General features: G+C 40.8%; 2 protein-coding genes and 1 non-coding gene across 3 annotated transcripts in view; 2 read left to right on the forward strand and 1 right to left on the reverse strand.

The window, feature by feature from the left end:
- The first annotated feature begins 295 nt into the window (after nt 1-295).
- Nucleotides 296-4513, forward strand: nufip1 (nuclear FMR1 interacting protein 1). Its single transcript, XM_033615650.2, has 10 exons — nt 296-661; nt 1281-1366; nt 1457-1561; nt 1657-1719; nt 1808-1884; nt 2016-2108; nt 2214-2392; nt 2517-2651; nt 3424-3692; nt 3787-4513. The coding sequence occupies exons 1-10, from the start codon at nt 403-405 to the stop codon at nt 4279-4281; spliced, it is 1761 nt and encodes a 586-aa protein (XP_033471541.2). The 5' UTR covers nt 296-402; the 3' UTR covers nt 4282-4513.
- Nucleotides 4514-5105: 592 nt separating this feature from the next.
- The window catches only part of LOC117250254 (cilia- and flagella-associated protein 47-like), a 70951-nt gene continuing 59977 nt past the window's right edge, over nt 5106-16079 (forward strand). Inside the window, exons 1-17 of the mRNA XM_033616360.2 lie at nt 5106-5358; nt 6512-6669; nt 6817-6932; nt 7930-8068; nt 8298-8382; nt 8527-8667; nt 8805-8974; nt 9336-9442; nt 9634-9863; nt 9954-10161; nt 12640-12868; nt 13353-13505; nt 13615-13813; nt 13928-14015; nt 14223-14439; nt 14529-14773; nt 14988-15118. Of these exons, the coding sequence (XP_033472251.2) occupies nt 5215-5358; nt 6512-6669; nt 6817-6932; nt 7930-8068; nt 8298-8382; nt 8527-8667; nt 8805-8974; nt 9336-9442; nt 9634-9863; nt 9954-10161; nt 12640-12868; nt 13353-13505; nt 13615-13813; nt 13928-14015; nt 14223-14439; nt 14529-14773; nt 14988-15118 (2760 nt within the window). The 5' untranslated portion in view covers nt 5106-5214. The remainder of the gene's footprint in view (nt 5359-6511; nt 6670-6816; nt 6933-7929; nt 8069-8297; nt 8383-8526; nt 8668-8804; nt 8975-9335; nt 9443-9633; nt 9864-9953; nt 10162-12639; nt 12869-13352; nt 13506-13614; nt 13814-13927; nt 14016-14222; nt 14440-14528; nt 14774-14987; nt 15119-16079) is intronic.
- Nucleotides 9194-9265, reverse strand: trnad-guc (transfer RNA aspartic acid (anticodon GUC)). The gene has a single exon. It is a non-coding gene; the product is annotated as a tRNA-Asp (tRNA).

The raw sequence follows: 16079 nt of genomic DNA on the forward strand, positions 1-16079 counted from the left end.
AACTGTTGCATTGTTAAAATGTAAAAATACTGTTTATACTTGATAAACTAAAGTCAACCTGGCAATCCAAGAAGATGGTTGTTTAAATCTCGCGAGAACTTGTCATAAACATAAAATGATATTTTTTTTATAAAAAACACGAATGGGACACAGCTTTATTAAGCACAAGACATGTAATTTCCACAAAAATATCATACATTTATGATAATACGTAACGTTATCGTTAATGTTGTTTTTTTGGTTGTGTTCGTCGTTTTATGTCCTTCCTGTTCTCGCGGAAGTGACGAACTTGTGATTGAACAGGAGCAAAACATGCACATGTGAGAGCTGCATGGTGAGGAACCCAACTTTGCTTCAACTAGACACCACTTTAGACTTGAAGAAAAACTCCAGGCGTGGAGTATGGCTGAACCGGGACACTATCCTCCGCCGGACTTCGGCTGTCCCCCTCCTAATACCATCCAGTCTTTCCAGCAGCAGCAGCAACAGCAGCAGCAGCAGTCCCGCTCGAGCAGCTTCCAGCCCAGTATGTGGAGCTGGAGCGAGACACCCACCGAACCCGTCTGGGACTACAGCAGTCAGCCGGGATGGCAACACGGGGCAGCGGCAGGGTCTGGTTTCCCATCAGGCCGTGGAAATTATGGAGCTAAACGTCCATATGGTGAGTATGGCCTATACAGTAGTCTGTTAAGGTGATCAGTCACCTTAAAACCATAATTAGGTATTATTGGCAGCTTAAAATAATTATTTTAATCTACAATCAGAAAAAAACTTTACGTTTTCTCGTTTTTTATAAACCAATAATACAAAAACTTAGTGGGAACGAATTTAAGTGATACTCCTAGTTGTGTTACACTTCTAGAAGATTGTGAGGCTCACAAGAAACACATTTGAAAAAAAAGGATGGTCCAAATCAAAGCAACAGGGGCTGAGACATCCTGACTTGTAGTCCTTAGTAATGGACAAGATCCAAATCACTGACAGGATCCTACGTTTCCCGTAATGCCAGTTGTAGCATTGGTTAAATCACCCTGCCTGGTAAATGCCCATGTCTTTCAAACTCCAACCCTCCAGGAAATAATAATTATAATAGTTTGCTGTTTCCAACGTCAAGCTCAGATAACCCAGATGACATCACTCTGACACCATCAGGGTTATTTCTCAGACTTGACAAAGCTCCTCCAGAGCCACAGGAGACATTACACACCTGTATCCGCATGCTGAGTCCTCATGGTGTGTGTGTTACAATGTCATGCCTCTAACTTCATTCTTGTCTTCAGGTCAAAATTTTGGTCATGAATGGGGTCAAGGTGGACATCGAGGTGGAAGACCGAATTTCGGAGCCCCTAATAATCATGGGAAAAAGGTAGCTATCTGTTGGAACACTACCATTCAAATCATGACCAGTGCACTCTGAACTAGCCACATCATGAACTGATCTGTTTGTAATCCACAGCAAAGAAATAAGAAAGAACCAGAGTATTCCCATTTTTGTGACACCTGTGACCGGGGCTTCAAAAACCAGGAGAAGTACGATGAACATATCTCTCAACACGTCAAGGTAATTTTGCAAGTACATTTAGCTTTATTTTATTTTATTTATGGAAATCATTATTCAAAATTTCACTGACTTACTCCATCAAATCTCTTTCGTAGTGTTGTGTGCCCGACTGTAGCTTCATGGCTCATGAGAAATTAGTCAGCATCCACTGGAAAAATGTAAGTGAAACAACTCGCTGTGTATCTGAAACGTATGCTCTCAGTGTATTCCCTTGCTAACAGCAGTCTTTTTTTATCCTGACTGCAGAACCATGCACCAGGCACCAAAAGAATAAAGCTGGACACAGCAGAGGAGATTGCAAAATGGAGAGAGGAAAGGCGCAAGTCAGTATCCACAAATACATATCAAAAACAGTGGCAGCCATAAACTATTGATGACATTACACCATAAAATGATGTCATGGATTTTGCCTGTGATGTCTATTTCCAATCAGCAAAATGTGTTGTCTTTCCAGAAACTACCCAACACTTCAGAATATCGACAAGAAGAAAAAGTTGATGGAGGTGCGGGAGGAGACAGGAGCTGTTCTAGAGACCGCTCAGTTTGGGTAAATGCACATGTTTGATGTGTAAATGATGTATTTTGCGCTGCATCTTTTTATGTTCTCTTTTTTATTTGAAACAAAATCTAAAGTTTAATATTTCATTCACAGACGAATGAGAGGCAGAGGCCGAGGAGGATGGGGTCGAGGTCGGGGGAACAGAGGGTTCCATGGACAACACCCTCGAGGCCCTCACCCATCGGACAGCAGTGTTACAGGAAGACCTCCACCCCTCACCCAACCCGGCAGGGATGGGGATCCACTGGGAGCGCTGGCCAGCAGTGACCATGGTGAGTGATTGTGGGCGTCATTAACACATGGAAGAAATTTGATGTGATATTGTCCACATTTTTGGAACTATGTAACAAACAAATGTAACTGATATGTATTGCAATGTGTGTCTTGTGCTTCCAGATTCCGACAGAGAGGATGCAGCTCCTGAGGCCAGGACGGGTGGCCTGGTTGTGGCTCCTAAACAGATGAGCTCAGCTTTGGGCTCCCTGCTCGCCAACTATGGCTCTATGAGTGAAAGTGATGAGGAACCAGAGGGTGAGTTAACCAACATGCTCAACCTGCTACAGAACAGTATGTACATTACCTATACCATTAATATAACGGTGGCATATGACACGAAGAATGCAGATAACATTAAACAAGAGAGGAATTCCCTCAGCCATCTTGGCACTGCTGGCTGCATTTTTGAGTCACACTGTTGAATTTTTTGAGTGGTATTTCACACGTTAAGTTGACTCATGCTAGCTTTAAGTTAAGGGGTGTCTTTATTTAAATTTTTTAATAAATAAAAGCATTTCTTAGTGAGTCTGGAAAATTTTAGAAAGTGGCATAAAACTCGATAACTTCAAAGTCATTTAAAAAAAAAATCCAACAAATTGTAGAAATCAGACTAAAAGGCCTTTCACATGCCACATTTTTTTTGAGCCTTCACATCCACTTTTGTCACTTTTGAGTGTGCATTTAAGTGCGCGCACGTGTTCCTAAGTGCAAACACTGCACCCCGAGTTAAATAAAGTTAGTTTTTGGAAGGCAGCACTGTGCACTGCATCTTATGTAATGAGGAACAACCTCATGAAAACATTTTCATCAGTGTGTTTTCATTTCTGCCAATATATCCCCCTAAATCTTACAAGCTGGACCTTTAATTAGGGTATTTAATTTGACAGGCTGTATTATAGGTAGGTTAGTTTTATTCTGTTAACACATAAGGGTTGTATATAAATCATTAGACAAAAAAACACATTGAAAAATGGCAAGTCACTGGAAGAAATATTTTAATGTAATATTCTTTTTCCCTGTGTTTCAGCCATCCCTGTTAAGAGAGCCAAAGATCTTGTGCAAGAAAACCAGGCTCTCCTAAGCACAACTACACTGAACTCTCAGGACACAGGACCCTCTAGAGCCCCGCAAACCTCTTCACAGGTTACAGTGGCTCATAAAGACGGCTGCCCGAACAATGCCCTTCACACACCTAACAGCAGGAGAGGAAGAGGGGGACGAGGAAGAGGAGGAAGGGGTGGTCGAGGAGGACACCAAGATACACCGCAGACTCGTCGTGCAACTCTGCTTGAGATGGTAAGATTGAACAAGCATATTTTACAGGATTTTAAATTGAGAGAATACACTTCACTTTACTTATATTTGCATCTCTATTTTTCACTTTGTTTAGTTACTGGCTCCAGATATCCGCCATGAGAGGAATGTCCTCTTGCAATGTGTGCGCTATATTGTCCAAAACAACTTCTTTGGCCTGGAGAGCAAACCTCAGAATCAGAAGGGGATAAAGGATAAAGTCACACCAGCTATCCCAACCGGAGAGCATGAAGGGAGGCAGGAGAAGCCATCGGAGGAATCTAAGTCTGTGCCTCGGTCCACCTCTCTGGGTGGTGGAGAGAGGAGTTCAGCAGAAGTTAGTAATCAGGAGGATTTAGAAACAACTAAAGCTGTTGCAGATGACCAGTATTCTTGCTCAGAACCATCAAAGGACACACCTGAGGACTCAAGAGCAAGTGCTCAGCAGGTCACAGGGGATTTAATCCAAAATGCTGAGGAGACAACTGCCAAAGACTGCCAAAGCCTCTATTTGACGGGCACAGATAAAATCAGATCTACCTCTAATATTTATGATGATGAAATATGGGAGAGCCCTGGTGCTGTTATGTGAAATGTGAAATTATGAAAAAGGATTAATCTTATTTTGTTAGAAAGCATAAAAATCAGTTTTGTCTTTCAGAGACTGAATCTTTGAAATTAGTATTTTTCAAGGACTATCTTGTTTTTTTACATGATGCGATGTTAGTTTGACTAACAATATGCAGTTATATTTTTGTATCATGCAATACTTAAAGACTGTATTTTTTTCATGTGAAATAAAACAAACACTGTTGATCACTTTACATTTGTACAAATGTTTTTTTAATGATATTTTAAGCTTGAATTAGGGATATATGTTTATGTTTTGTTCGTGCAGCTGTTGAGTCATTAAGTGAAAGGAAATCCATAATAATTAGGTGTATTACAACTCTTTATTGCATCATATTATCAATTACAAAAGTATTATGAGCAGTGTAGTGGCAACATAATCGTTCACCTAAGTTTAGGCCAGAGAATGAGAGTTAGATTGATTCACCTATCCTTGCAGCAAATAAAGCCGTTACACCCAAACGAAACGGTGAAGAGGAAGCGGAGATAAACTGTGAAATCACTTGTTTTTGGAAAGCACCAGCTCCTTTTAATAATGAGAGTCTTAACTGACACTTACAGTATCAAGAAGATTAATTTACTCGATAATAAACAAGACGTTTTGGTTCCATATGAAGGTTTACTGCCTTGTGTCAGCAGCTGCACCGTCCACCTGGACTGCTCTAGTTTGTAAAACGAGCGCAACTGTCAGAGTCAGTCGTCGCCTAGAGACCACCTGAGCAGTCAACGGTTGCGTAGTACACCGTTTGGGTAGCAACAGTAAAGTTGACCATCGGTATGCGAGTGTGCAAGTCGAAAAAACTGCGCTTTAATTTCCTTTAAACGCAAGTTAAAGAGAAGAAGAACATGTTGTGGCGTCTGTAAGTCAGTAACGTAGTAACTAAAAAGTCATATCATGGCTGGAAGGTGTGTTCGAGTTGACCCACCGCTCGTCGAGTTCAACGATGTCAAAGTTGGGCAGGTCTACAAGACAACAGTCACGGCGACAAATACTGGGAAAGCTTCGAAGAAAATAATAATTGAAAAGTCTGCGTCAAAGGTAAAGTGGGTGTTTTTTTAAATGAACTGACAAGTAATATGAAATCTTTAAAAAATAAAATGACGTAATTGACGTTAGCTAGCGAGTTTGGCGCTTATGCTAGCTACATTGCTCGTTGACGCTTGTTAGCTAGCACGTGCGAGAAATTACGAAAGCTAGCTAGCGAAATTTAATGATTGTTAATATTGATCAAGCCCAGTAATATAAACCAATCTATCTGTCTATCTATCTATCTATCTATCTATCTATCAGTTATTGTTTTTATTTATTCAGGGTTATGTTATCCTGTTTATCAATGGTCTAACGTAGTAGCTGAAAGTTAGGTGTTACTGCTATTAATATCAAATTGTTAGCTAATAGGTATTTGTACGCATAAATATATAATTATAACGTTATATATGTATGTATATTTTTATATTTACATACATATATATTTACTTATATATATCTTAGCAGGATAGTACCTTTTCTTTTTCTTCTTTTTATCGTTTTAATAGAGTTATCAATGTTTCAAGAGAGCCTCACTTTGCCCTACATACTCTCAAATGCTAACACATTATACTCTGTGTATTCTGTGTTAGCATTTAAATAGTAAGATGCTTATGTATGTCTCTTAAATGCATGTCTCTTAATGTTAAAGGTACCACCAAAGTTGTTCTTTCAAGAGGTGGAACTCACCAGAAGCCCCATGATACAATATTATCACGATATATTATCACAATTAGTAAATCAGGATAGTGTATTATTGAGATTTTAAATGTTTGACGAAATGCTGAGTAGTGCCATAACATATATGTCTATTTATTACCCATTTTCAACTGCCAATTATGTACCCAAAGAAAAACTTTGTCAACACCTGTTTTATCTAATAAGGTAAAGTTTTCATTCATTTCAATCATTTTTTTGCTGCAAAATGTATCTAGTTGACTGAAAAAGCAATTCATTTTATAATTCTAGTAGGTAACCAAAAGTTAAATTTGTATTTGCAATATTAAAATCTTTATAAAATAAAAAAAATCAATACTTGGCATTTTTACATCATTCAATATTGCCATGCACAATACTACAATGCAACGTTGTATCGATTTTCTCCCCTGCCCTTTATTCATGCCCTTTTCTCCCTCTTCTTCTTTTCCATTTGTTTCTTGTGCAGTTGTTCAAGTTAACAGCATCCAGTGCAGCCAAGGTGGTGGCTCCTGGTCTGTCTGTAAGTGGCTTGCTGGAGTTTACCCCAGAGAAAGAAGAGGAGGTCAGAGCCTGCCTTCTGATTCATATAGATGATGTAGAGACCATAAAAATACCAGTGCTGGGGTAAGAAGGCTACACACATGATGTATATTAACATATTACAGTATAGTAAAAATATTTAGGACCAAATACACTGCCTGTGACATTTGTTGACATCTCTACAGTGTTTTAACATTTCAACTCTCTGTCTGTCTTTATGTGCTCCTCTAGGTTTCCCAGGGCTTGTTCCTTCTTAATGGACTCAGCACTAGACTTTGGGTGTATTGCTGCAAATAGTCAGGTGATCAGCAAACATCATCATATAACCAATCAGGGATCAGCACCAGGTAAATCAAGTGTGTCTTTCTTGGCCTGGAGATACTGAATCTAAGTTGCTCACATCAGTATGACATACTCATTTTCTAAAAGACAGGCTCCATGACCCATCAAATTAAAGTATTAATCAAAACCTTTTTAAACGCCTGACAATGTCATTCCCTCTTTTGTCTTAATCAGAGTTCTTAATCAACCAATTCATATGAAAATGGTAAAAATCTTTCAGTCAGAGACATTGCAGAGACGGTTGTGGGATGCAAGAATAGAAAACATTAGAACACTCACATGATAAACAATGTACAATAGCTTATAACGTGAAAACATACCCACCCATGTGTTCTGTGGATTTCACTATAGACAGTCTGTAAATACTTAAAATACAGTTTGAGTTTTGAAATAAAACAGATAAAGATGATTTTAAGGATTTTACAGTTGATTAAGAAAAACGAGAAACAAACAAGTCTATTAATTGTATATAATGCTTTTATTGAGGAGACTGATCTAATACTGTTGTGCAAGTGACCTCATTCTTTCCCCTTTCCTCATTTAAAACACTAATATTCAACATTACAAAAGAAGGCTAGTGGTAGTTGATAAGATATAATATACTTGCATTTCTTTATGAAGACATCTTGTCTGATAGCATATTCATGCTGGACTATGTGAGAAAGAAATCATGCAGCACTGTGTGCACATAAAATGTGACCTGTGCATGTAATTCGCAGTTCCACATACACATGTGCATGTAACTTGGTACAGACAATATGTTGCCCAGGGCTGGTATTCTCATTTTCTTAGATGCAGTGAGCTTTTTTTATGCTAAATACATTGCCATTGATAAACTGTTGTTCGAGAAAATAGGTTTGCCCTGTTAACACATGAACTGTCTGGATGTGAAGGTATCTGTTCTCAGATTTAAACCTGTACTGGGATTGCATTAAGCAGTACAAACAATTTACTAAATTCAGTCCATGGAAATACTCATGTGTTTGTGTGTGTGCATTGGAGGTGAGTTTCAGGTGCAGTACAATGGAGACCCCTCAGTCAGACTCTCGCCCTTCAGTGGAGTCATAGCACCTGGTGCCACCCAGCGGCTTAAAGTGGAACTGCGCACAGACAGGCCGAGGCAGATTGATGAGAAGGCTCTGTAAGAAAAGCTCTGCAACACCAGTCCAAGATAATTGTGAACACAGATGACATGTATTGAAGCAGATTTTTGTAGAAGCTCAAAAAATTAGCTCTTGATATTTTGTGAAGGAGAACACATTGTAAGTAGGGGTAGTCTTACGGGAAAATAATTGCATCATTTTATGCTGGGAAATGTACATCAAAGTACACGTCCACTTTACATATGCCTCACCCTCTCTTTGTCACAGGCTGAAATTCCAGAATCACCCTGCTGCAGTTCTCAGTATAAGGGCTAAGGTGGTGGACCAGCGCCTTGAGGTTTTTGACCTGCAGGTAATTCAGTGGTTCCTGTGTAATTGATATAGCACTTAATGGTGATAATCCATTGATCCTTTATCTCTGTAACTGGTGTTCATGTAAAGATGTTTGTGCTTATTTCTGTAGCTGAACAAAATATATCTCTGTGCTGTTTTACAGGGGGCTCCACTGTCCTGTCTGTGGTTTGGACCTGCATACTTTGGGACGTCCCGTGTGGAGAATGTGTTTTTGAGAAATAACGCGCCCACGGCATGTGACTGGGTCTGCCTGCTCCAGGACACTGCTGCTGGGACTGAGGTGGTGAGTGATGCCCTCAGGGGAAGTAGGTGTAGCTGCCAGTCTGCACAGCTGCTATGCAAATAGGCATTGTTACAGGTTGGAGACCAGTTGTACTAAACTAAAAATGAAACAATGCTTTGACTGTGATGGCTGTGTAGGGAACAGACCTGCAGAAGAGCACAGATGCCGCCCTGCTGGAGAGAATGAAGAGGTGCAGTCCAGCCACCCAAGACGTCTCTCAGGTCCTGGTATGTGTTCCCAAGCAGGGTCAACTTAAACCGTATGAAAAAACCACTGTGGCAGTGTGCTTCAGCCCCATCTGTAAGAGGTAAGTTGTATATGAATGTGTCTGGAAAAAATACAACTACTTTTCTGAATTTAATGCCAATGAATGTAACATACACAAACATTTATGTTAAAATAAAATAAAATCATTCTGTAGTACAATGTCCTATTGAAACAAGATAAAGGTTAATGTCATAGGCAGTGAGTGAAACATGAGGTGAATGTAATGACACTGTTGGGGAGGGGAAAAGAAAAAGTGTTACTCCCCGTCGGGGAATCGAACCCCGGTCTCCCGCGTGACAGGCGGGGATACTCACCACTATACTAACGAGGAGCTGGTTGAGAAAAAGGAGGCGTGGCCTCCTTTTGTTGTTTCCACAACAGAATGACACTGTCTCTTACAGAACAAGTGAAGAGAAGAAACATGACTATTCAGCTAGCCGGCAAGACTACTGCCTTTTCTTGCTGTTCGAGTCAGTGGGAAGCAGATATGGCTTCACTCACCACAATGGTACTCACGCCACACACACACACACACACACACACACAAGGTGTATTGCAAGCTCACAGAGGAACTGTTCTGAGCCAGCAGTTCATATGATTTAATGAGCAGATTATTCATTGATTTAATAACTGATAAACTGATAATTAAAGCTAAATGATACTGATATTTTGATTAAACCTTTTCCCCTGTCTCTTTAGGTAACAGCAGTGTGGAGCTGGCAGTGACAGGCTCTGGACTTCCTGTGTCTCTGGTGCCAAGTCCCTCTCAAAGATTTGATTTCCTCACCTGTGTGACAGGCCAACGTGTGGACCTGCTGTGTGTTCTGCAGAACCTCTGCCCTCAACTCCCTGTCAACTTCCGCTTCCGCAAGGTAGCACATTTCACCACCAAGCCCTCCACTGGCACAATAGCGCCTGGGCAATGTCAGGTAAGGATGGTGATTGATTCAGTTCATTTATTTATAAACCCAAGCGGAGTAGCAAATGTGGGAATTTTTTTTTTCTTTTGCATTCTCCAGGATGTAGTTTTGTCTTTCACCGCACGGCAGCAAGGGAGCTTCCGTGTGTGTCAGACGCTAGATGTCTTAGGTCATGTTGTTCAGAGGGGTGGCAATACTGCTGAAGATATTACTGGACTTGAGCTTTGCAGCTTCCACACCCTCACTCTACACCTGTCTGCTGTCTGCCGCAGTGAGACGACACACCCCGTACCCAAACTGAATCCTGGTAAATATTGAAGGATAAATCCCATGAAAAGATGAAAACCAACAATGCATCTGTCTCTGATTATTTTGATTTCCCCGCCCTGTCTGTGGCTCTCAGTCCTAGGCTGGTGTCTGCTGCAGACAAGGTTTTTAAAACAGCTCACAGAATAAATGCTCAGTAATTTCTTAAAATAGCCAACATTGTAGTTTTTAAATATGACTAAATATTACTCAAACAGGGGAAATAGTACATTTGCAAGGGACTATTTTCAACAGCAGTTTTATCCAAATTTGGGATGCTCCTAACAATAGATTTTCCTGATGTTTAAACATGAGTTTAAATGTTGTCTAAAAGTAAGAAAATGCTCATACAGTCAAAATTGAGCATAGTTTAATCTATAAGGTTGTCTGAAAAAATATTGCGTAGATTAGACAGTAAGAGATGTTTGAAATTGTTTCAATGACCAAAACGTATTTTAAACTGCACTAAAATGTGTGGCATTTTGCACTGTGCATTCTTAACATTGTACATTATCCTACAAAACATGACAACACCTCCTGAAATAAAAGTAAATGAAAGATACACTACAATTTGTTTGTTAATTGTAATGAAAGAACATGTCATCAATTGCAACAGTGTGGCTCACGGGTGTGTTTTTGACAACAGTGGAGCTCTATGGCACAGAGGATGAAGATATATCAGTCACTGGTACACTCACAGTAATTGTTAGATTTGTACATATATACAGTACAGGCCAAAAGTTTGGACACACCTTCTCATTCAATGCGTTTTCTTTATTTTCATGACTATTTACATTGTAGATTCTCACTGAAGGCATCAAAACTATGAATGAACACATGTGGAGTTATGTACTTAACAAAAAAAGGTGAAATAACTGAAAACATGTTTTATATTCTAGTTTCTTCAAAATAGCCACCCTTTGCTCTGATTACTGCTTTGCACACTCTTGGCATTCTCTCCATGAGCTTCAAGAGGTAGTCACCTGAAATGGTTTCCACTTCACAGGTGTGCCTTATCAGGGTTAATTAGTGGAATTTCTTGCTTTATCAATGGGGTTGGGACCATCAGTTGTGTTGTGCAGAAGTCAGGTTAATACACAGCCGACAGCCCTATTGGACAACTGTTAAAATTCATATTATGGCAAGAACCAATCAGCTAACTAAAGAAAAACGAGTGGCCATCATTACTTTAAGAAATGAAGGTCAGTTAGTCCGGAAAATTGCAAAAACTTTAAATGTGTCCCCAAGTGGAGTCGCAAAAACCATCAAGCGCTACAACGAAACTGGCACACATGAGGACCGACCCAGGAAAGGAAGACCAAGAGTCACCTCTGCTTCTGAGGATAAGTTCATCCGAGTCACCAGCCTCAGAAATCGCAAGTTAACAGCAGCTCAGATCAGAGACCAGATGAATGCCACACAGAGTTCTAGCAGCAGACCCATCTCTAGAACAACTGTTAAGAGGAGACTGCGCGAATCAGGCCTTCATGGTCAAATAGCTGCTAGGAAACCACTGCTAAGGAGAGGCAACAAGCAGAAGAGATTTGTTTGGGCCAAGAAACACAAGGAATGGACATTAGACCAGTGGAAATCTGTGCTTTGGTCTGATGAGTCCAAATTTGAGATCTTTGCTTCCAACCGCCGTGTCTTTGTGAGACGCAGAAAAGGTGAACGGATGGATTCCACATGCCTGGTTCCCACTGTGAAGCATGGAGGAGGAGGTGTGATGGTGTGGGGGTGTTTTGCTGGTGACACTGTTGGGGATTTATTCAAAATTGAAGGCACACTGAACCAGCATGGCTACCACAGCATCCTGCAGCGACATGCCATCCCATCCGGTTTGCGTTTAGTTGGACGATCATTTATTTTTCAACAGGACAATGACCCCAAACACACCTCCAGGCTGTGTAAGGGCTATTTGACCAAGAAGGAGAGTGATGGAGTGCTGCGGCAGATGACCTGGCCTCCACAGTCACCGGACCTGAACCCAATGGAGATGGTTTGGGGTGAGCTGGACCGCAGAGTGAAGGCAAAGGGGCCAACAAGTGCTAAACACCTCTGGGAACTCCTTCAAGACTGTTGGAAAACCATTTCAGGTGACTACCTCTTGAAGCTCATGGAGAGAATGCCAAGAGTGTGCAAAGCAGTAATCAGAGCAAAGGGTGGCTATTTTGAAGAAACTAGAATATAAAACATGTTTTCAGTTATTTCACCTTTTTTTGTTAAGTACATAACTCCACATGTGTTCATTCATAGTTTTGATGCCTTCAGTGAGAATCTACAATGTAAATAGTCATGAAAATAAAGAAAACGCATTGAATGAGAAGGTGTGTCCAAACTTTTGGCCTGTACTGTATATTGTTGGCTTTGGTCTTTTCATGGGATTTGTTAACATTTGGAAGAATACTGAACATCATCAGACTTAAATTAGATGATTTTGATAGATGTACCTATCCTGCTCTTATTGGCTGCTTTGTAGGTATAACTCCAGCAGTAACCAATTCAACCGGATCACTGCCACACATTCGGTCCAGTGAACTGGCACGTTGTCGTGGGATGGTGAGTGCTGCCGTCCTCTGTGCTGACAAAACACAAATCCACCAACATCACAGGAAGAGGAGTCAGAACACAGAAGGGACGGAGTTCCTGGCTTTTCCTAATGACCGGGCGACAAGCATCAGGCCTGCGTCTGCAAACAGACAGTACAGGTAAAGTTCAAAGAAATCCTCTTTTGGGGCAGCCAGGCCACCTGATAGGAATGTGTACCCCATATTAGAGTCCTTTGCAGCGGCCGGGGTTTAATTTCAGCCTGCGGCACTTTGCTGCATGTCAGTCTGCATGTCAATCCCCTGCTGCACTGTAATAAAAACAGAAAAAAAGAAACACTCTTTCACAGGCTCAGTACAGTTTGTCAAGTGAAACGTGTTTGAAATAATCAACGACAACAAATCAATTTCTTCCCAAAAGTATGAAATGGACATTCAAGTACTTGTTAAAAACACTTTCAAACCAAACATTATTTATCTCCTTTAAGCAGACTGACAAGTTTAAATGTTGACTTTGTGGTTTCCTATACTTTACTTTTTAAATGGGCTTATTGCTTAACAACACCAAATTTTACTTTTGTTGTTGTTAAAATGATCCAAGTTTAAAGATTGCACAGTAACTGGTTCCTGTCTTTATCGTGCTCAGGACGATCTTCACTGGTGTACACCGCTATCGCTACGTGGACACTGACTATGCTTTCACTGAGGAAGAGGAGGAGCAGAGACAGCGCCATCGACAGGTTTACACAGATTTCATCAAACAGCTCAGACAAACACGCCTGCTGAGGATCAAGGAGAGGTACGCCTTCTTATGAATTTTCTGTTTGCTGACTTAAAGGCCCATCTCAAACTGTTTTGTCATGAAGTAAAGTAAATATTGCAGTTGGACCTTTTTGGGGGGTTATTAGACAGGAGGAAAAAGCAGAGGACGAAGTGGATATTGGGATTGTTCCTTCTCAAGGGCTTGTTCCACTTACACTCCGCATCAGCGACCTGGAGAGTAGTAAGATCTCAGATACCAAGCCAAACTACAGCTCTGCTTTTCCAGCAGCTAAAAATTGCTGCCCCAAAGACGTGACATCAGACACTCAGCAGGCTAACAGTCAGGTCAGATCAAAGGTTGTCTAAAGAATGGTAACAGATCAATCAACTAATACACAAAGTGGAAATCCAATGCACAATTCAGGATTGAGTTTTCTCCATCTCGTCCACTCTCACCAGGTAATAAATGCAGTTCCTTCTACCAGCCAGGAGGTGGCAGACTGCAACAGGACTCTGACACCTCAGGAGCTCTACCAAGTCGTCATAGGTTAGAGCTTCAATTCAGAGCAGTCACTGTTTCTGATAAAAGTGTGTGTACAATTTATTTGTGTGATAAGTAGTCTTGGGGTTTTGTGTGTTCTTGATAGTCATCTGATCAAATAATGTACGAATTGTCAAGCAATTCCTACGTGAGGAGGAATGATTTTTTATATTGAGAAAGGTATAAAAAAAAATCTCATTATTTCCTCATTAGGTCCATTGTTAGTGGACTTTGGCGAAGTTTGTGTACAGTCAGTGTGTGTTAAGAAGCTGGAGTTGATCAATCATCTGTCAGTGTTCGTGTTGGTGCAGTTGGAGGTGGACTGCTCTGAGCTGCAGGGCTCCTCACCCCTCTCCCACGTCCTTCCACCCCACTCCTTCAACACCCTACCACTGACATTTCAAAGCAACAAGCTGGGTCACTTCTACAGGTTGGTGGAGGAGGCAGCTCAACACACTTTTGCTATGAACATTATTTATTGCAGTTCAAGTGCTATATAAAGACACTTCTTTCCTCTAGGCCTGTATCCTACTCTGTGAACAAGCAACATCTTGGTCAGATACTGGTCCAGGCCCAGGTTGTCCCCTTGGCTCTGGAGCTGTCCACCACCCTGCTGGTACTCCGTCCCACCCCCTCTCTGCTTGCCCAATCAGGATACAGAAGCTCAGTTACCCTTCGAAACCGGCGTAACCTTGCTGCAGAATTCACATGGAGACCATTGGTCACAGAGAGTGGCATCCTGTTCTCCGTACGACCAGCTACAGGTACTAAAAGTGCAGCTCAGTTTAAGTGTCTCAGGGTGTAAGTACCTGGGTTAGCATTTTCAAAGCCTTTATATCAAGAGTATCACTTTGCATCTTATCCCTCCCTGTTGTGGTTGTCTTTAATGAGCTTTATTGTTAATACGCATTTTTTATCAATAGATTTGCCTGTCCGAATTAGGGCTAATACAACAAATCTACCACCCAACCTCCTCAGGTACTGTGGAGCCATACAGGGAATTAGACTGTGAGGTGGTGTGGCATCCCTCCTTCTCCTCCCCTTCAGAAGGAGACTTTGACCTCTGTGTCCATGAGGGTAACATGCAACGCCTGCACTGTATTGCTCAGGTCTGGCCCTACAATAGGGAAGATTACTTTGTATAAACAACTTGTATTTACTGCTTGTTTGCTTTGGGTCATACCACAACTGCATGCCAAGCAACATTTTCAGCAACTACTTTTACTATACCTGTATTCTAAAATTAAAAAACAAGTGAACTTGGAAAATGCTGAAACACATTTTCATAAACAAATACATAAATGCTTTCTAAGTGTCAAAACATAAATAGTGAGTGAGTAAGTAAAGAAAGTAAATAAGTTTATTAATTTATTTTTAGTTTAAAAGTCAACTCATTCTTTATTGAGTTGATACATTGGCCATAATAGATGTGTCAGAACCGTGGATATCATCAGGAAAGACAGATTGAGAGGAACAGAAAACATGCACGTTTTGGCGAACCAGAGATGGGAAGTGCGTATATATGGACAGAAGGAGAGAGGTGTCGGACTGAAACTTATTTTTGGAAATACTGCAACCTCATTAACATACTTTATTGTTGCCCGATCTATTATTATCCCAAAAGAGAAAACAGATAAAAAAATTAAACTTCAGACTTAATGAGAAACTTGTGCCTGCTTCCTCAAAACGAACCTGTCACAGCATGGAATAATCAATGGCAACAACAGATGGTGAATTATCTTTATTTTTTCCTGTTTCTTCTTCTGTGCAGTCTATTTCCTACTTTAGTTTTTGTAGTTGACAGAAAGTGAGGTTTTCACAGTTGACAGAGAAAGCAAATTGAAGTGCTCTGTCATTCCTAAATTCCTAAATGATTAGGCCTTGTGCTTTTTGTTTGTTCAGTCAGGATGGTAGCAGTGGGGGGAGGAAGCAGAGTTGAACAATGATGTCCTTTCGCGTCGCTTTACATCTTTGCCATCCAGCAGCCAGCACTGGAAGATCATTGTTTTATAGGCTGGGTTTGTTCCCAGCCCTCATATCTTTACCAAGATGTGAACAAGTAGTCCGCTC

The sequence above is a fragment of the Epinephelus lanceolatus genome, chromosome 24 (genome assembly GCF_041903045.1).
Source record: "Epinephelus lanceolatus isolate andai-2023 chromosome 24, ASM4190304v1, whole genome shotgun sequence".
Lineage (NCBI taxonomy): Eukaryota > Metazoa > Chordata > Actinopteri > Perciformes > Serranidae > Epinephelus > Epinephelus lanceolatus.